This window comes from Scyliorhinus canicula, chromosome 2, assembly GCF_902713615.1.
Source record: "Scyliorhinus canicula chromosome 2, sScyCan1.1, whole genome shotgun sequence".
Taxonomy (NCBI): Eukaryota; Metazoa; Chordata; class Chondrichthyes; order Carcharhiniformes; family Scyliorhinidae; genus Scyliorhinus; species Scyliorhinus canicula.
The window spans coordinates 222,297,500-222,318,823 of record NC_052147.1 but is presented as its reverse complement, the minus strand read 5'-3'; the positions used below and the strand labels follow the sequence as shown (position 1 = coordinate 222,318,823).

The window sequence follows — 21,324 nt, the reverse complement described above, 5'->3', positions numbered from 1 at the left end:
AAATGTGGGGAAAAGCGAGCTGTTTGTCCTGCACCCGGGGGGTCGGGAGAGAGAGATAGGGGAACTACCGTTGAGAAGGGCTGCGGGGAGCTTTAGGTATCTTGGGGTCCACGTGGCTAGGACCTGGGGGGCTATGCATAGGCTTAACTTTTCGAGGCTGGTGGGGCAGATGGAGGAGGAGTTCAGGAGGTGGGATGCGCTGCCGCTCTCGTTGTTGGGCAGGGTCCAGTCGGTTAAAATGACGGTGCTCCCGAGAATTTTGTTTCTTTTCCAGTGCTCCCCATGTTGATCCCGAAGGCTTTTTTTAGAAGGGTGAATAAGTCGATTCTGAGGTTTGTGTGGGCGCGGAAGGCCCCGAGAGTAAGGAGGGTATTTTTGGAGCGAAGAAGGGAGGTAGGGGGCCTGGCGCTGCCCAACCTGTGTGGATATTATTGGGCGGCGAACGTGGCGATGATTCACAGGTGGGTGACGGAAGGGGAGGGTGACGCATGAAAGAGGCTGGAGGTGGCATCCTGTGCAGGTACGAGTCTAGAGGCCTTGGTGATGGCCCCACTTCCACTGCCCCCCGGCTAAGTACTCCACGAGTCCGGTGGTGGTTGCGTCCCTCAAAATCTGGGGACAGTCGAGGCGGCATAGGGGGGAAGTGAAGGCCTCAGTTTGGGCCCCGATACGGGGCAATCACCGTTTTGCACCAGGGAGAACGGGTGGGGGATTTGGGAGCTGGCACAGGGCAGACATCAGACAGTTTGGGGACCTCTTCTTGGATGGGAAGTTCGCGACTCTGGAGGAGCTGGTAGGGAAGTGGAACCTTCCCCCGGGAACGCTTTTAGGTATATGCAGGTCAGGGACTTTGTTAAGAGGCAGGTGGAGGAGTTTCCGCGGCTGCCGCCAAGGGGGGTGCAGGACAGGGTGCTTTTGGGGACGTGGGTCGGGGAAGCGAAGATCTTGGCTATCTACCAACTGATGCAGGAAGAGGAGGAGGCCTCAGTAGATGAGCTCAAAGCAAAATGGGAGGAAGAGCTAGGGGAAGAGATTGAGGATGGGACGTGGTCGGATGCCCTGGAGAGGGTGAATTCTTCCTCCTCTTGCGCACGGCTCAGCCTAATTCAGCTGAAGGTGCTGCACAGGGCTCACATGACGGGGGCAAGGATGAGCCGGTTTTTCGGAGGGGAAGACAGGTGTGGGAGGTGTTCGGGTGGCCCGGCAAACCACACCCATATGTTTTGGGCATGTCCGGCTCTGGAGGGGTTTTGGAAGGGGGTGGCGGGGATTTTGTCGGAGGTGGTTGGGTCTTGGGTCAGGCCGGGCTGGGGGCTTGCGATCTTTGGGGTAGCTTCGGAGCCGGGAGTGCATGAGGTGAGAGAGGCCGGCATTCTGGCCTTTGCGTCTCTAGTAGCCCGGCGCAGGATTCTGTTACAGTGGAGGGATACGCGGCCCCCGAGTTCGGAGACCTGGGTCAACGACATGGCTGGGTTCATCAAGTTGGAGAGGTTGAAATTTGCCCTGAGGGGGTCGGTACAGGTGGTTCTTTCGGGGGTGGCAGCCCTTTCTCGATTTCCTGGCGAAGGGGTAGAGAGTGGTCGGTCTCTGCAGCAACCCGGGGGGAGGGGGGAGCAGGGTGGGTGGGTTGGGGGGGGTGTTTTTGCGGAGGTGGGTTTGTTATGTTATTTTCTTCTTTCTTGTATTGCTATTTGTTATTATTTATTTTGGGGGGAGAGTTCTTTTCTTGTTCTGTTTTGGTGTGGAAACACGCCTTGTTTGTTTTAAATTGCGGGGAGAAAATTTGTTATTGTTATTATTATTAAAAAACATGAATAAAAATTATTTAAAAAAAAATATATTTTATTAAAGAACCTAGATTAAGATATCCAGACTGTGTGTCTACTAAAGCTGTATTAAGAAGTCGTAAAAGGTGAGGTATTGGTTGATTCTAACCAGTTACTTGGTAATACGTCGAGAGTTAATGGAACAGTGTCCCAAGTGTTCGGTGGGGCAGCATGGACATGGGCCTGGGTGGAGTGCTCAGAGGGTTGGTGCAAAATGAGCCAAATGGCCGCCTCCTGTACTGTAGGGAGTCTACATTCAGTATTATGATTGCTGGAGACTCGGTGGAGAGTAGATAATTTATGGGGGAAGGGTGTTTAGCTAAGCAGGTCATGGAACTTGGTGGTATATAGATGATGTAATTAATGGGAGGAACCAGGTCTGTCTGTAGTTTTGTAGTTTGCTAGAGGCTTTGAGTATGACAAGGCAAATGGATTTTAAGTTGAACTGCAGTTTTACCAAATGCTGCAAGGTTGCGCAGAACATGGATTACGGTAGAATGATGGGGTGTAGATTAATTTGTTCTTAATCTGGGACAAAAGTTGTGCTGTGTTTTTCTAAGAGTACTGAATCTGCTCTTGAAAGGGACTTACTCCAAGGTCTGCACAACTGAGTAAGTAAGCCTGTTTTGTCAACTTTATTAATAAGCGGCATTTCAACTGTATTAGGTTGCTTACTTGGAGTCAGTAGCAGGTATAGATAGTAAATTTAGGTTTTTCCTTGTGTTTAAGAACTGTTTAATTGATAATTATGAAGCTATTTTCTTTGATGTTAATGTGGTTCATTGTGTTTAAATTTTAAATATTAATTGGTCAGACTCATCACTCCTGGGGTGAAGTATCCTTTCCTCACAGTTTTACGAATTTAAAAAATAATTGTTTGGGGTTCTTGTCCAGGATCCTAACAATGAAAATCTGTTAAATTGTTCACTAAGAAATACTTTTAAGAAACCATTTGAGCAATTATTATTTGAACACAAAACTTTTTAGAAATTTGAAAAATAAAAACTAATCAAACTTTCTAATAGTTGCCATCATGAATTCAAGAAATATAAACTCTTGAATTTGTGGGAAAGGATGAATATTCGGAATTGCCTCATGCAGCCTGTGTGCCAATTGGCAACATGCTACATGTTGCTATTGCCCAGAGAGGTGGAAGCAGCAGCCATTTGGTTCTTTGAACTACTATCCAGTTCCCAGATAAGGGGAATAATGACAGCCTTGATATTTTTTTGAATCCTCAGCAAGAGCATGAAAGCCACTTGCCTCATCGCACCCTCCTGTTTGACACTACAGCCTGCAGCACTGTCTGAGCCTCCACCAAAAGTAATTGTGTTAGTTTCATCATTGTCCCCTGACTGGGACTCTGCCAGATATTCCAGTGCAGCAGTCAACTCCTGGATTGGCTCTTTCAGCTACAGCGTTAACAGTTCAATGCTGTTGCTGAACAGTACTGCAGACTCTGAGGCAAGACCAGAATTCTTGACTTTTAGAGTCCATTGTTTATATTCCAGTTACCTTTGAACTGTTTTTAAAGCTGTAATTTATTCACATTAGATTACGAGGGGCCAACTTAACACCAGCAAAATGGATACAGTGTTTGGCACAAGTTGGGGTCTAACTTCCAGATTGTAACAATGGGGGAAACTCCAGGCCCGGCTTCTTTCTCTGAATGGGTAATCCTGGGCAGGTCATCTGTTCTGTATAAACCAGAAAATGCTACACACTCTGCTCAGGCAAGAAATAGGGCAAGAGAGCAAAAATATTATTTATTTTTCTCCATGCATTCAAATAAATATTCTCACCCAAAAATGCAATGTTTTGTTTGGACAATTCGGATTTATGCTGGGGGTGGGTTGGGGAGGAGGTAAGGAGGAGACCTACCGTTAGATAGGAGAAAGAGAAAACACTTTTTTATGGAAACGTATTCCACTCAGTTCCTTAATTCACACTGATGTGTGACTGAAATTTCTGGTGTTAGAATGTTGGTATGAAGAAGATATGTTTTCAGCCATAAAGGGAGTCAAAATTGAACCTGTGATCTGGCACCGAACAGTCACTTTTATTCCTTTCTCTAACTCCAATTCATAGAGATTGGTTTATACATTATTAAATAAATAACTAGTTCTTTACTTTGGATGTTTTCCCATGCATCGCCGCAAATGACTTTGCTATAAATACATACTCTCACAATCAGATAATACTGCATCCATATGCCTAACAAAATCTGTTTTCATTAAACACATTTTTGGGATGTTCATTTCAAAGTTTAGAAGCTGATCTAGCTAGCTTGTAGTTTGTTGTGCTCATTTTTCCATGAAGTTTCTTTTGGTAGACTCTTTCAAATCCTGCTAAACCGATATTGCAATATTATTGAATTTGATCCTGAGGCCCAGGATCTAAAGAACAACTATTGTTTCTTATGTATGAATGACCACAAGCTGCCATAATTAGAGTTACAATCTCTGTATTGTTCCTTGTCTCTGAATAAAGCTTGTAGTCTTAAAGTTGAAGTAGATGCTTTATTGTGAGTTCGTTCTCTCTCCAGCGCTTAACTTAATGTTACATCTGAGCTGCATGTCTGTTCTTCACCCAGCTGCCGTTCCTGTGAAGTGCATCTAACTTCTTGTCTCTCTATTTATACCGCTCCCATGCTCCCTCTGTTGCTTTCTCAGTTGTATTGCATCTACATTGACTCCTTGTATATATACAGATCACTACTTCCCCCTTTTTTTCTTTTACATATTTTCTGTACATTGGTAAAGAAAATTGTACAAAACAGTTAGATTACTTATGATATGCTTATGATATGTATATCTGTACAAGTGTTGATGACATTGGTTATTATACAAAGTCAATTGATATTTATGAGTCCAATCTGAATAAAAACATTTATGAGTCCAAACTTTATGAATTTGTTCGAGTATTTTTTTCTTTTGTTGACATGGTAATATTGATATTGCAACTCCTTTGTGAATGTCATCAGTGTTCTTGTGTGTTAAGTAACCAACAAGTCATCCTGAGGTGTTTGAATGGTCGAACCACTGATGTTGACTGACATGGACTTTTTTACCTGTGCTTGTGGTATCGATTTAGTGTGTCATCTGCCCTGAAAGCTGGTGTGCTTGCTTGTTCTGGAGCATGTGAACCCATGAGATTATTTGTCGTGCCATGGCATGTTTGTAGTCTTGTCATTATTTTGCTGTGTGCTGTGGCATTGTCCTTCATGTGCAGAGTTGTACCATTTTGTACAAAGTGTTGTTTCATTGTTGTTGTTTTTGTCATTTCTGCCTTTGCTTTTGTTGTCGTTCTTGTTGCTGTTTTTGTCGTTTCTGTCTTGTTGTTTTCATTGTCGTTCATGTTGTTGTTTTTGTCGTTTCTGTCTTTGTTGTTTTCGTTGTCGTTCTTGTTGTTGTTTATGTCGTGCTTGTTTCTGTTTTTGTTGTTTTCGTCGTTGTTCTTGTCATGCTTGTTGTTGTCTTTGTTATGCTTCTTGTTGTTTTTGTTCTTGTAGTTTTTGTTGTGCTTGTAGTTTTTGTTGTTGCTGTTGTTCTTGTTTCTGCAGTGCTTCTTGCGATTTTTGTTCTTGTGCTTCATGTTGTTTTTGTTCTTGCTGATGTTGTTCTTGTTTTTGCTGTGCTTCTTGTGGTTTTTGTTTTTTTGTTGCACTCAATTAGTGTTCCATGTGGATAATTTGAGTCATTGTCACAGTTATTGGTGCGAGTGTCCTTTGTGGCATCTGTTACATTGAGCGTTTCGTCTAGAGAATGGTGAGAATGATCTGATGTTGGATTGATGTTGGTGACATCAGTCATTTGTGGTGGATTTGATTCCTCTTCTTTGCTTCCTTGGTACTTCTCTTCTGGAGTCATTTGTGGTGGATTTGATTCCTCTTCTTTGCTTTCTTGGTGCTCTTCTTCTGGAGTCAAAATCTTCACGATTTAATTTTCTTGTTGGTCTTGGTGCTCCTCTTCTGGAGTCAAAATCTTCATGATTTCATTCTCTTGTGGGTATTGGTGCTCCTCTTCTGGAGTCAAAATCTTCATAATTTCATTCTCTTGTGGGTCTTTGTGCTCCTCTTCTGGAGTCAAAATCTTCAAGATTTCTATTGACGTGGTCTCTCTGGACTCTTGGTGCTCCTCTTCTGGAGTCAAAACCTTCAAGATTTCAATTGACGTGGTCTCTCTGGACTCATGAGTAGCTGTACTCTGTGCTTCTGTACAAATGAGCTGAGATCTGTCAGTCTCGCTGTGATCCTGCACCTCCCGTATGTCGAGTGTGATCACATTGTCACTGTTTTTGCAAGCAGTGGGTAGACTTACATTGTCTTATTCTTGATTATGTGAGCTTGGTAGACTTTCATAGTCTGCTTGTGGTTGCTCAGATACGGTGGGTTGACCTTCATGGTCTTGTTCATGCATGGTGTTTGCTATGGAGTGTTTGGTTGCTTCCATTTTTGAGTCTGTCACCGAGCTGTCTGTGGAGGCCTGCGTCACTCTCTTTGAGGAGGTTTGCGTCGCTCTCTTTGTGGAGGCTTGCGTCGCTCTCCTTGTGGAGTCTTTCATTGTTCGCTCTGTGGAGTCCTTCATCGCTCTCTCTGTGGAGTCTGTCATCGCTCTCTCTGTGGAGTCATTCTGTGTGGCGTCATCTTCGTCTTGGGTATTGATGTCATCCAATGTATCGACGATCTCCATGGCACCATGGTATTGGATTCATCTATCATGAGAAGAGTAGTGTTGAGCTTTTCAACCTTGTTGCTGATGCTGTGATCAGCATGTCCGAATAACTCAGCCATGTCTGAGCAGTATTGTGTGTAGTGTTCGATAGACAAATCATCCCTTTTTGTTTCAGAGTTGTTATCGTTGTCTTCATGTTCAATGAATAAATCACCTTCTTTGGTTTCGGATTTTTTATTGTGCTCTTCACTTTGGGTGGTGCAGGCTGCTTGTTCCAGGGTGTTGTGAGAGTTATTTTCAACTGCTGGTATAAGTTCAGACATTGTTCTATCTTTTGAGGTAAGAAAATTGGGTGTTACAGCTTTAAGTGCCTTGTTTTCAATTTTCGGGCATTTCCCTTTTAAGTGGTCGTGATCCGGGCCCTCTGATGTCATGACGCTTGTGACGTCATTTGTAGGAATCGATTGCGCATGCATAAATCGATCTTTTGTTACTGTATGGTTTTTTTGTCCACTGCGCATGCGTGCCTTGCGCGGCTGGCGCATGCGCAGAACGATCCACGACCAAACCTACTTTTACTAACTGCGCATGCGCAGGACGCAAAACAGATGATTTTAGCTGCGCATGCGTGGCTTCTGTTTCCTGCGTATGCGCAGATGCAGATTTTCGTCTTTTGTTCCCCAGAGACTGTAAAACGTGCTCAGTCGCCATTTTACAGTGGATTTCAGCGATTTTTCTTTGTAAGAAGTTCAAGTTACTTTTTCCTTTTGATCTGGACTTTTCACTCGTGATTTCTAGACTGAACGCTTTCTGTTCTGATAGTGATTGTTTGAGTTTTGCGTCACTCATTCCCTGTGCAGCTTGGTCTGTGAGCATACAGTACTGTTCAAATTCCATACAGTGCTCTTCAAAATTTTTTAGTATTACTTCTAATTCGGTGCTGTCTTCACCTTTCAAGTATTTAAAGCAATTATATATTCCTATAGCTTCATGTCCTGCGATGAGCAGTGCTATTTTCATTTCTTCTGAGGCTGCTTCTAAATCATTAGCTATGATATATATATCGAACATTTGTTTAAATATTTTCTATTCGTTACTTAAAATACCGGTTGTGTTCAGCTGAGGTGGGGTTCCAATAGATATCATCGAATTAGCAAAGTCTTCCCAAGTCGAAATGTCTAGTAGGAGTTTTCCTTGCCATTTTGATCTTTCTGTGTCTGCAGCTTGTGTAATCTTCTAGTAAGCATTCTGAAGCCACCTGGTACCATGTGTTGTTCCTTGTCTCTGAATAAAGCTTGTAGTCTTTAAAGTTGAAGTAGATGCTTTATTGTGAGTTTGTTCTCTCTCCAGCGCTTAACTTAATGTTACATCTGAGCTGCCTGTCTGATCTGCTTCCAGCTGCCGTTCCTGTGAAGTGCCTCTAACTTCCTCTCTCTCTCTATTTATACCTCTCCCGTGCTCCCTCTGGTGCTTGCTCAGTTGTATTGCATCTATATTGACCCCTTGTATAAATACAGATCACTACACACTCATTGTGCCTTTTTCAACTAAACAAAATCTTGGGGGGTGGTGTCACCTATTCCCTGGACATATCTCCCTGGATCATTCTCTTTGGCAATACCGTGACAATCAGAGCCAACTTGCCTGGTTTAAATTTAGACAAGATGATTCGCAGCTAACTGTTCTGAGGTGCATTCTCCGTGGCAATGCCTCTATCAAACAATCAGCACCCTCTTCTGATACAGTTATGAATTGTTGTTCCCTTTTGAGATTTGATGTTCTTCCGATTCTGTCTTCATGAGGACAAGATGAAAAGCTTCAAAAGTATGTCTTTTTTTATTAGCAATGCTTTGTTTTACTCAGAGGGTGGTACAATGTAAGCCTTCCTTTAATCTCTAACAATCAACCCACCTTGGCTTACTGTCAAGCAACTGCAGAACAGGTCACCTGATCCTCTTCCTTTACCCTAAATTCCCAAAATGTAACAATCTTATCGACTTCATAATTGTATCATTACTCATGGCAAATTCCCTGTTACATTTCTTGATAAACAGAAATAAAAGCCAATACTTCAAGTACAGCACATGATTAAGCATTAAAGTATCACCTCTTTACAGTTGCTTAAGTTGGCTCCACGTTATGTAGAAACATAGAAGATAGGTGCAGGAATAGGCCATTCGGCCCTTTGTATCTTCACCACCATTCAATATGATCACGGCCGATCATGCAAATTCAGCCAAAACTGCCGCCATTCAGATAATAATCTGCCTTCCTGTTTTTACCACCAAAGTGGATAACCTCACATTTACCCACATTATATTGCATTTGCCAAGTATTTGCCCACTCAGCCAATCTGTCCAAGTCACCCTGCAGCCTCTTTGCATCATCCTCACAGCACACACTGCCACCCAATTTAGTGTCGTCTGCCAATTTGGAGATATTGCACGCTATTCCTTCATCCAACTCATTAATGTATATTGTGAATAGCTGGGGTCCCAGCACTGAACCCTAAGGTACCTCACTAGCCACTGCCTGCCACTCAGAAAAGTACCCGTTTATTCCCACTCTCTGCTTCCTGTCTACCAACCAGTTTTCTATCCGTGTCAATACATTATCCCCAATACCATGAGCTTTTATTTTGCTCACTAATCTCTTGTGTGGGACCTTGTCAAAAACCTTTTGAAAGTCCAGATACACAACACCTGCTGGTTCACCTTTGTCCACTCTACTGGTCACATCCTCAAAAATTCCAGAAGATTCATCAAGCATGATTTCCCTTTAGTGAATCCATGCTGACTTGGACCGACCCCGCTTTCCAAATGCTCAGTTATTTCATCCTTAATAATTGACAGTCGCATTTTCCCCACCACCGATGTCAGGCTAACCGCTCTATAATTGCCCGGTTTCTCTCCCTCTTTTTTTAAAACGTGGGATTACATTAGCTATCCTCCAATCCATTGGAACTCTTCCAGAGTCTATAGAATGCTGGAAAATGATCACCAAGGATGGAAAATGATCACTATTTCTGGGGACACTTCCTTAAGTAGTCCAGGATGCAGAGCATCAGGCCCTGGGGACTTGTTGGGTTTTAATCCCATCAATTTCCCCAATACAATTTCCTGACTAATAAGGATTTCCTTCAGTTCCTCCTTCATGCTAGACCCTCTGTCCCCTAGTATTTCCAGAAGGTTATTTGTGTCCTCCTTAGTGAAGGCAGATCCAAAGTATTTGTTCAACTGGCCTGCCATCTCTTTGTTGCCCATTATGAATTTACCTGATTCTAACTATAAGGGACCTACATTTGACTTCACTAGTCTTTTTCTCTTCACATCCCTATAGAAGCCTTTGCAGTCAATTTTTATGTTTTCTGTAATCTTACTCTCGTATTCTATTTTCCTCTTCTGAATTAAACCCTTTGTCCCCCTCTGCTAAATTTAAAATTTCTTCCAGTCCTTAGACTTGCTGCTTTTTCTGGCCAATTTATATGCCTCCTCTTTGGCTTTAACACTATCCCTAAATCCCCTTGTTAGCCATGGTTGAGCCAACTTCCCCATCTTATTCTTGTGCCAGACAGGGATGTACAATTGTTGAAGTTCATCCATGTGTTCTTCCAATGTCTGCCATGGCCTGTCCACCGTCAACCCCTTAAGTATGCTTTGCCAGCGTATCCTAGCCAATGCAGCTCTTATACCATCAAAGTTAGCTTTCTTGAAGTTCAGGACTTTTGTCTCAGACTTAAGTGTGTCACTCTCCATCTTAATGAGGAATTCTACCATACAATGGTCACTCCAATCTAAAGAATCTCGCACCACAACATTGCTAATTAATCCTCTCATTGCTCAATACACCCTCTAGGACAGTTTGCTCTCTAGTTGGCTCATCGACGTATTGATTGAGAAAACCATCCCTTATACATTCCAGGAAATCCTCCTCCATCGCATTGCTACCAGGCATCTCTTGTTTCCTGTTTAATGCCACCCCCAACTTCACAACTACTGTTTGGTGGTCTGTACACAACTCCCTCTCACGTTTTTTCCCCTTTGGTGTCCACAGCTCCACCCATACAGATTCCACATCGTCCAGGTTAATGTCCTTCTTTACTATTGTGTTAATCTCCTCTTTAACCAGCAACACTACCCCACCTCCCTTTCCTTTCTTTCTATCTTTCCTGACTACTGAATACCCCTGGATGTTGACTTCCCATCCTTGGTCACCCTGGAGCCAGGTCTCCGTGATCCCAATTACATCATATCTGTTAATGATTATCAGGATGTGGAGATGCCAGCGTTAGACTGGGGTGAGCACAGTAAGAAGCCTTACAACACCAGGTTAAAGTCCCAACAGGTTTGTTTCAAACACAAGCTTTCGGAGCACTGCTCCTTTCTCAAGTGAATGAAGAGATATGTCTATATCTCTTTCCCTATCTTCCTCAGGAATTTTTATCTGCGGTGTGGCCAACTTACTGAATGTCCATGACTTCCTCAGCATCGCGGATGCTATGAAGTGAATTCACCTGCAGATCCAGAACCGTCAAGTGGTCTGACAGGAGCTGCAGCTGGGCACACGTCCTGCACATGAAAGAGTCAGGGACACCGGAAGGGTTCCTGAATTCCAGCATGACACGGGTCTGGGATCTCCTGTCATGACGTAACCTTTTGAGTTAACTTTACAACAACGCCAAGAGAGAATAAAAGAAAAGAAAGCAGAAAATAAAAATTTTAAAAATAAAAACTAATTGCCAGTCACCAACCAATCACTTATGTGCTGGCTGTGATGTCACGGTTCAATTTTTCACATATTGTAACAAGAAAAGTGCCATTTGGACCATATTTAGTTTAAACTGAAGCCACACCTTGATCCTGGCTTGCATTGCTGGTCCTGGGCACGATCCTCTGGCCTCATTCCACTCGAGCGAGAGCGCGGCTGAAGGATGAATTGGCTACCTTGGTTAAGTGAGCACGTCACACATCCCACGTGGATTCCCATAGACATGTGGGCCATGTAGCATGTGGGAGTCATTACCTAGCATTCCAGTCAGACCGTGATGCCTGAACATTGCACACGAACACTGCGGGAGGCAACACCACAAAAGGAGCAGCCGAGATCTGAATGCCCATGGGATGGGCTGCAGCACTGGGGACATGTCTATGGTTGGAGGATGGGTGAGTGCAGTGGGGAGGGGACCAGTGCATGGTCCAGGTAATGTTATGTGTGGGTGAGGGAGGGCCTGCTTCAGCCGGGTGTGCATGGGCAGGGCCTGCCAGGTCTGGGGGACGGCGGAGGGTGGGGGCGGGGGCGGGGGGACATCAATGGGAGAATGGAGGGTGCCGGTGTGGTAGCAACCGTTCTTTGTCAGTCTATCACCCTCTCCCAATTCCTTACAGATATTGACAGGTATGGATGATATTTTGGACCCCGCAGAATAGGCCCTAGTGGTCCTGCTGGTGGACTGGGTGGCCAGACGGCAGAGACGGAGGCAGCAGCTCGAGACGGTGTCCCATGTGCAGGACCCTGCCCCACACCCTGAGGATCCAGCCGTACATCAGGCCAGGGTGAGACCCAGGGGCGGAGGCCTGCAATGTGAAGGAGGAGGATACCCGCTCTCTGTGAGCGTCAAGGCCCCCAGCCCTGAACTTTTATGCCTCTGGATCCTTCCAGGACTCGAGCGGGGATGTGACTTCTTGCAGGCCATGTCCCACAGGTGTATCCGACAGGTCATGGGTGCCCTCTTTGTACGGGCGGCAAACTACATCAACTTTGGCATGGACCAAGTCCAACAAGATGCCCGGGCAGCAGGATTCTCTGCCATCACCAGGATACCCCAGGTCCAAGGGCTGAATTGACTGCAGGCATCTCGCCTTGTGCGCACCAGGCCAGCTGGGAGTGCCCTATATCAACAGGAAGGGGTTCCACTATCTGAACATACAACTCGTGTGTGACCACAACATGCAGATCATGACGTGTGTGCATGCTTCCCAGGGAATGTGCATGACAGCTACATCCTGGGGCAATCAGTCATCCCTGGCCTCTTTGAGGACCATCCCTGAATGGCCAGCTGGCTCTTGGAGGGTAAGGGTACCCGCTGAAGATGTAGCTAATGACGCCAGTACGGAGGCCGGGGACCGAAGCAGAGGCTCGATACAACGAGGCCCAAGTGACTACCCGAACTGCCATTGAGCGGTACATCAGACTGCTTAAAATGCGCTTCCGATGTCTTGACCGCCCCGGTCATGCCCTGCAGTACAGTCCCTGGAGGGTCACCCGCTATGTGGTGGTCAGCTGAGTGCTCCACAACCTGGCACAGCAACGTGGCTTCATGCTGGAGGTGGGGGATGAGGAAAATGTGCTCACCTCCGAGCAGGAGGAGTTGCTGGACCAGCAGGGGCTGGAGGATGATCCCGGGAAGGAACTAGAGGACCAGCTGGAGGCTGCAGGACCAGCGGCAGTGGTGAGGGTCTGGTCAGCCCGGAGGGCCAGTGTGGCCCTCGTACTCACAGCTTTACATAGGACATGGCCTGCTCCATCTCATCGCTACCTTTCCCTTCCCCCCCTTTCCCACTCTACCAGGGTCTGTGTAACATTACTCGAGGGTGCTGGAACTGTGACAGCACTGCCAGAGGGTCACTTTCGAAGGCCGGGGGGGGGGGGGGGGGGGGGGGGGGGGTGATAACAACCTGCAGAGAGCTGAGCGCCAGTGATCCTAAATCTATGCCATAGTCTGACCCCTGCCTGTCTGCTCTGTGCTTGCTCGGGGAGGTGGGGTGGGGGGGCTGCGTTGCGGTGCGGGGCGCCTGCAGAGATAGACTAAGGGTTCCGAGGTCAGCCTGCATTGCGGAAGAAGGTGACAGACGTGTCATACTGGTTGTATGATGTGGCAATGTGGCGTTGGACTGGGGTGGGCATAGTAAGAAGTCTTCCAACATCAGATTAAAGTCCAACAGGTTTGTATTGAATCATTTTCATTTCATTTTTCATTTTCATTAGCTTTCGGAGCAACGCTCCTTCCTCAAGTGATTCACCTGAGGAAGGAGCTGCGCTCCGAAAGCTAGTGATTCAAAACATACTGGTTGTGGTGAAGGGTCTTTAATGCTTCACAGGTGTCCAACAATGCCCCACTATCCCGATGGTGCTGCCCCACCTACTCACCCCCTACCTACCTTCCCGCCCCCCCCCTTCCCTTCCCCCAGTGCCTTCAGTGATCCTCGCTGTGCTTAGCCTTCCTTGCTCTACCGCTGAGTCTAGGTGTCTCCCCAGGATGCTCCGCGGAGGTGGAAGCAGCGACCTGTTTTCCACATACTGTGGCCGTTGATGCACCTGGTGGACGTCCTCTGGGATTCTGGGACCTGAGGGTCCCGGCACACTTGTCGCCGATACATGCACAGCCGTGCCGCACTGTCCCGTGTGCTGGCTGTGAGACGGTGAGACGTGGCCTTATCAGAGGAGTGGAACTCTAGGACGTTGGTGGCTGCCATCCCCACTCCATGGGACAGGTCTGGTCAGTGCCCAAAGGGCCGTGGAGTTCATCTCAGGATGGAGAGACAGCTGGTTCAAGCCCAGACTGCCCCTGCATCACCTGGCTCTGCCAGCCCTGGTGGCTCCCCGATGTCTGTACCACCGTCTCAACGCCCTCGGTGATGTTTCTCAGTGACTGGGACTTGCTCTGCCGTACCTCCGCAATGCCCACCTGCGACTGGGACAAGCTCCGCAGCGCCTCGGCTGTTCCCATCTGAGACTGGGACATGTCCTGCAGAACCTTATCAAGGTCAGCCTGGTAGTCGGTGATGTGCCCCAGCGAGTTGGACATTCTGCCGAGGTCCTCAGCCATGGTCATTATCAACTGACCCATGCCTTGGGCACCTCCACTAATGCTGCTGATGTTGTGCACCAGGCTCTCCACTGCGGTGTTGGCCTCGGTGCCACTCATTGCCGACAAAATCTCCTGCACCGTAACTTCTGGGACTTCTCCAAGCGGCTATGGACCTGCTGGAATGTCGCTAATATCTCCCTCTGAATGTCCTGACCATACCCGAACGTCTCCATTAACACCGGTACCAGAGGCTCAGCATCAGGCTTGGACCCAGCTGGGTCCTGGGATCCAGCAGACCACCGACTGCTCACTTGCCTGGGCATGACTGCCTCCACCTAATGTGCCTCCTCCTCCCAGTCAGTACCCATAGGGCCGTGGGGTTCATCTCAGGATGGAGGGGCAGCTGGTTCAAGCCCAGACTGCCCCTGCATCACCTGGGTCTGCCAGCCCTGGCGGCTCCCCGATGTCTGTACCACCATCTCAACGCCCTCTGTGTGGTTCTCACCAGACTGTGCCCCAGAAGCCTGACCACTAACCTTGCCCACCAAGGTGTGCGTCTTTGTGCTGGTGGAGGGTGGGGATGAGAGCTGTGACGCGTCAATTGTGACATCCTCGGTGCTCTCTGCCGAGGTGGTCTCATGAGAGGCAGGGGATGGGGCCACCCCAAATGAGCCGGTGCTGTCGGCTGGAGGACCTGCTGAAGAATCGACATGTGGTCAGTGGGAGGGATGGGTCAGTCATCCTCTGGGTGGGGCACAGTGGATCGTCATCTCTGTGGCACGTGGCAACCAAATTGGTGACCGCTCTGTCCTTGGCCACTCCTGTAACCTCCAGAGCCCATTCCTCAAAAGTCGTGAAGATTCTTGTGTCTGGCAACCACCTGCCAGTCAGCTTCTGCGGAGATACAGAGAGGACATTGGTAGCTGCATGCATTGTTCACAGTGGTGGAGGAGCACATGGGGGTTTGTGGGGGGTGGATTCTTATGTGGGAGCGGAAAGGTCTCCAAGGGATGAACTCTCGCGTCCGGCCGGTGCTGGTCGTTGACCTTCTTGCGGCACTGGAGGCCTGTCCTCTTGGTCACGTTTCCTGAACTGACAGTCGTTGCCACTTCAACCAGGCGGCACTGGCTGTCCTGTGCCTCACCCTCCAGGACTCTCGGGGAACAGAACATCTCTTCTAGCTTCGACCACCTCTAGGAGCCACCCCAGATCCGTGTCTCCAAAGCCTGGGGCTGGACGTCTTGCCGCCATGGCTGCGAGCTGAGTGGGATTGGCTGTGCAAGTCTTGCTCGACCTTGTTAGCAGCGGGCTGACGAGCGCGGTCCCGGTGAATCGGCTGGCGAGCCTTCATTTGCGGCGTGAAGCCCGTGGGGACTCGTTAAAAGTGGACCAATTAATGTTGTATTATATTGCCGGCTCGCCCAGGCTGCGCGCCGGCAAGCTCGCGGTAGTTCCCGCTCACTCATACTTCGAAATCTTCCGGAGAATCGCGCTCTCTGCCTTTCCCCTCGCCACCTTCTTACTTATTTGAATTATACAACACAGAAGCGGGCCGTTTGGCCTATTTGTCCTATCTTGGAAGTTTGGTCGAGTTATCCAATTAGTGTTAGTCCCATCCTCTTTCCCCATAGCCCAGCATTTCCTTTTCTCTTCAAGTATTTTCAATTCACCGTTGGATGTTACAATTGATTCTGCTCCCACCATTCCTTCAGGCAGTGCATTCCAGGTCAGTACAGCACACTCAATGCAGGTTTTAAAATCCCATCTGTGCGTGGTTAAGTCGGGCAGCACTTAAACAGCACTCACACAGCCAAAAATCATTCATGTGGGTCTCCTCTGAATATTTTTCCAGTGGCTCAATATCATCATTTGAAGGAATAAATAAACCAAAACATGCATATGTAAAACTCAATACAGTATTCCAAATGAGGCCTATCCAAACTCTTCTACGAGGCCAAAATTGTATGTTTTTAATGGAGAGGGTCCTGTGAAAGCACTCCAAAAACCTATTTTGTTTTTGAAAATTAATGTTCCATCAATTAACTTAAAGATCAGCTTTTACATGGTATAACATACTTGCTTGTTAGCATTTAACAGCACAGTACAGTTAATTTGGAACATGCAATAACCTCCATTTGATTTGGAAAATTGGCTGCAAATAATGTTCACTCAGCTTACTTTGGTCGAGCTAAGTGCTGTTATCTTTGGATGCATTTCAGACAGAAGCAAGCTTCGTGGTCCAATATCTAGAAAAGTGAAAAATATGAAATCAGTTTGTCACCCCGGTTCAATTTTTTATTGTTGACCCATTAGAGGTCATTGTGCATCTCAGCAAAGTTATTAGAAACATTTCAGGTCTTAACTAATTTTCTCATTAGCCTGGATCTTCCGCGAAGTGTCAATCATTGTCACTTTGCCGCTCCGCTTGAACATCTCAATCATATAATATAATAATCTTCCTTGTCACAAGTAGGCTTACATTAACAGTGCAATGGCGATACTGTGGAAAAACCCCTAGTCACCACATTCCGGTGCACAGAGGGAGAATTCAATGTCCAATTCACCTACCAGCACGTCTTTCGGGACTTGTGGGAGGAAACCGGAGCACACGGAGGAAACCCAGGCAGAGAGGTGGGGAGAATGTGCAGACTCCGCACAGACAGTGACCCAAGCCAGGAATCGAACCTGGGACCCTAGAGCTGTGAAGCAACAGTGCTATCCACTGTGCTACCGTGCCGCCCTCAGAGAAGTGACTGAGGTCGGAATCAAACCCAGGTCCTCGTGAGGCAGGAGTGCTACCCACTGTGCCACCGTACTACCCTATGCTCCGACAGTGCTCTGTGATCTGTACTTCTGACCGGGTTGAGTCTGACTTCATCAGTAATGCGGAACATAACAGTCCACTGGCGTGTTGGGTGGTAGACAATTCACGTCTCCTTTTTGCAGCATTATCTGACACGAGGTAAGTTTAAATGTCCGGTGTGAATGTTAGTGAATGGATGAAAGTTAGTGAGTAGATAAATGGGTGGGTGGCTGAATCAGTGAATGGACAGATAGGATGGGCAAGGTAAATGGATAGGTTTGCAGGTGGGTCAGGAGGGGTAGTTGGGTCCGGTCTGGGAGGGAGTTGGGAAGTTGGGGGTGGGGAGATCAATTAGAGTAATTGGGATGAGTTCTGTAGTTACCCAGGGATTAGACTGGGATTTTTCTGTCTGCCATCTCCTGGGCAACTATTCAGATGAGTCCGACGGAAGTGTCCAAAGTCCTCGTCTTTCACAGTGTGTCCCAGGGAGCAGGAACATTGTCTGCCAAAAGTTCAAACTTCCTGCACAATCCTCACAGAGTTCAGTGCGCTCGGACCTCCACGGAGTCCTGACACACATCTTGGGTCATACAAGGATTCTCCACTCCGCCGGCAGCCCGGGGATTTCCCGATGGCGTGTGGCTGCCCATATTGGGATACCCCATTAGCCGGCTGGTGAGATGGAGAATCTCAGGGCTGCACCACATCAGAAATCTGGTGCGGCGGGTCAGAGAATCCCGCCCCTGGTCTCCAACAATTCAGAGACCAGAAGATCAGGGCCAATTTTCTTCCTGTATTCATTCATTCAGTGCCCTGCAATACCATTGAATGAAGGCATTGTGGTATCAAGTGTGATTCTCCACCAGCAGAATACTCCGTTTTGCCTGCTGCCCGGGGCTTCCCTATAGCGTGGGGCTGCCCCATCATGGGAAACCCCATTGACCGGCCGGCGTAACGGAGAATCCTGCCGACGGGGTCTGAAGCGTTGGCTAGTGTAGACTTGAGAGATGAACAGACACTTCCAACACTGATGAAGGTTCAACTCAATTTTATTAACTACTTCTAACTAACTAACACACGATGACTGTGGGTCTAAATGATGCTAATTAGAGACCTAAGCCTTGTCTGAACCAGTTCATTCTCTCAGCACGTGGTGTAAGTCTGTGCTGGGCTGGATGAGTTCTTGTTACACTGAGAGGCAGCACCCAGAATGAGCGGGAACCGTGGTGCCCTCTGCCTTTCTAGTGTGTGTATTCTAACTGGTGATTGGCTGCAGTGTTTGTACATGTTGATTGGTCCCTGTGTGTGTCCATCAGTGTGTGTCTGCACCATGGTATACTGGTGTATATTATGACAGGGTGAAACAGAAATGTGGCGGGCCGGAGAATCCAGCCCCATGTTTTTAAATGTATTTGGAAATGTGATGTGATTTCTCTTTTTCTCACTCTTGAAAGAAACATTGTAATTGTTTTGACAGTGCATATATTTGTCTTGATATCCTTTTGACTCTTGTTTACCAAATGTTTTGTGCAGTTGCTAAACTACATTTTTTTCCCTCTAGGTAACAAAATATTTATTCTGCAGAGTGAGCATCTCAACACGTGCATAAATGTGGAAAACCAAGAGTTTATCCTTGAAGATTGCAATTGGGCATCAAGTAGCATGCTGTGGAAATGGGTATCAAAGCATCGGCTTTTCCACATAGGCAGCAGCATGTGCCTTGGTCTTAATATTAGTGCTCACCAGCAGCCGTTAAAGCTATTCAACTGTGATTCAACAACAGGAATGTTGTGGTGGCATTGCAGTGGTAAGGTGTTAACTAGTGCCTCACAGTATAAATTAGCTGTTGGGAAAGGACGACGTATTGTAGCGGAAAGGACTGTGTACGACAGATGGAAAATATATATGACCCAGGATGAAGGCCCGTGTGATTACCCCTATGAAGGTAAGAAGTGCTGAAATAATTTGGAACGTGCTGCTATAGTTGCACTGAATAAGCTCCAACTTCCATTTTGAATTCAACTTCTCCCTAAATAATTAGAAAATGTTGGTTTCTCAGCAAGGAAAATTCTGCCGCTACTTTTCACTGTTGGAACCGCAGAAAGATTGTTGCAGCACAGAAGGAGGCCATTCAGCCCATTGTTACTGTGGCAACTCACTGTTAGGAGCATTTTACCTCGCGTCACGCCCCCCGGCCGGGTAGTCCTGCACGTTCTTCCTTTATAATCATCTTTATTAGTGTCATAAGTAGACTTACATTAACACTGCAATTAAGTTACTGTGAAAATCCCCCAGTTGCCACACTACGGCGTCTGGTCGGGTACACTGAAGGAGAATTCAGAATGTCCAATTCACCTAGCAGCACATCTTTCAGGACTTCCGGGAGGAAATCGGAGCACCCGAAAGAAACTCACGCAGGCACAGGGAGAACATGCAGACTCCGCACAGACAGTGAACCAAGCTGGAAAACGTCCCTGGTGCTGTGAAGCAACAGTGCTAACCACTGTGCTACCGTGCACAGATAACAATCCATTTCCTCTTGAATGCCTTGTTTGAACCTACCTCCACACACAAGTCAGGCACTGCATTCCAGACCCTCATCACTCACTGTGAGCAAATGTTTTTCCTCACATGACCATTGTTTCTTTTGCCAATTAGGTTAAATCTAGGCCCCCTATTTTTTTGATCCTTTGACGAATGGAAGCATTTTTCCTATTTACTCTGTCCAGACCCCTCATGATTTTGAATCAAATTTCCTGTCACCCTTCTCCAAGGAAATTAGTCCCACCTTCTCCAGTCTGTTAATGCAACTGAATTTCCCTCTGCCAGGTGAATCGAAGGCCACAGGACGTGGAAAACAGGGACCTTTCTCAATTTGTGGTTTTGTACATGAGAAAGCCAAGGCATAGTACAGGATTCAGGGTGAAAAATAACAAATAATTGACCATGGCAGGGAAGGTGTGATTGGGGAGGAAGAGCCAGCAAATGAGAGCGAGGCAAGGAAAGAAAGAGAGGGGAGGAGAGTGTTTTGCAAAGAGCAGAAGAAAGGTACATCAAACTAAAGCTCCGGAATATTTCCCGAAACGTCTCCACCTCGGGGCAGCACGGTGGCACAGTAGGTTAGCCCTGCTGCCTCACGGCGCCGAGATCCCAGATTTGATCTCGGCTCTCGGTCACTGTCCGTGTGGAGTTTGCATATTCTCCCCGTGTTTGCGTGGGTTTCGCCCCCACAACTCAAAGATGTGCAGGGTAGGTGATTGGCCACGCTAAATTGCCCCTTAATTGGAAAAAATTAATTGGGTACTCAAAATTTTTTTTAAAACTTCTCCACCTCTGGGCTTTCAAATCACTCCTTAAAACATAACTCTTCAACCAAGCTTTTGGTCATCAGCCTTAATATCTCCTTATGTGATTTGGTGTCACATTTTGATCGACAACGCACCTGGGAAGTGTCTTAGGATGCTTTACTACATTAACGGTACTATGTAAAGGCAAATTCTTGTTGTTCTTTGGCAGGTCCTGGTTCAGGAAGGACACATCGACATAATGATGGGTAGGGGCGGTGTCATAATATCCACTCATGTACATGATGAGATATAGACAGGCAGTGACTGACACACAGAATAACCAATAAACACACAGGACACAGAACAACCAATCACCAGACAGGACACTGCAGGGGACACCACCACTATAAACACACGAGGCATCAAGACTCTGCCTCTTCTCACTGGATACAGCTACAGAGATAGTCAGGGTGCACAGTGAAGTGAGCACCATCTCCATGTGACAGAGAGCCAGTCTGGTCAAGCCAGTAGGAGGTTATCAGTTAGGTTAATAGAGTGTCAACCCACAGCAGATTATGTACAGCAATCAGCAGGTTCAATAAAACAGTGTTGAACCATCTCCTGTGTCGGAAGCCTGTTTCTCGCCTTACTGCATCCAGTTTCAGTCAGTGTTAAACCAACTTGTATAACACATCAGGTGGCAGGGAGGGTATGTGAGAGGAGCATTTCTGCTACAGTGCAATTATGCTACAAATCATTTGTTTGAAGAGGGAATATATGGAATATATTACAAGGGCAAAAAAACTTAGAAAAACCAAGGCCTGAAGTCTGCACTCATTGTGCTCACGTGGTTGGGTGGGCCCAGAAGTGGATGTGGTGTCCGCTTCAGCGCATGAGCAAAGGAACAACGCTGGCCAGCTACCGGCAA

At 46.9% G+C, this 21,324-nt stretch overlaps 1 protein-coding gene across 1 annotated transcript in view; it reads left to right on the top strand.

Moving 5' to 3' along the window:
- pla2r1 (phospholipase A2 receptor 1) overlaps positions 1–21,324 on the top strand; it is a 208,688-nt gene that overhangs the window by 13,513 nt on the left and 173,851 nt on the right. The window contains exon 2 of the mRNA XM_038789643.1: positions 18,671–19,054. Within this exon, the coding sequence (XP_038645571.1) occupies positions 18,671–19,054 (384 nt within the window). The remainder of the gene's footprint in view (positions 1–18,670; positions 19,055–21,324) is intronic.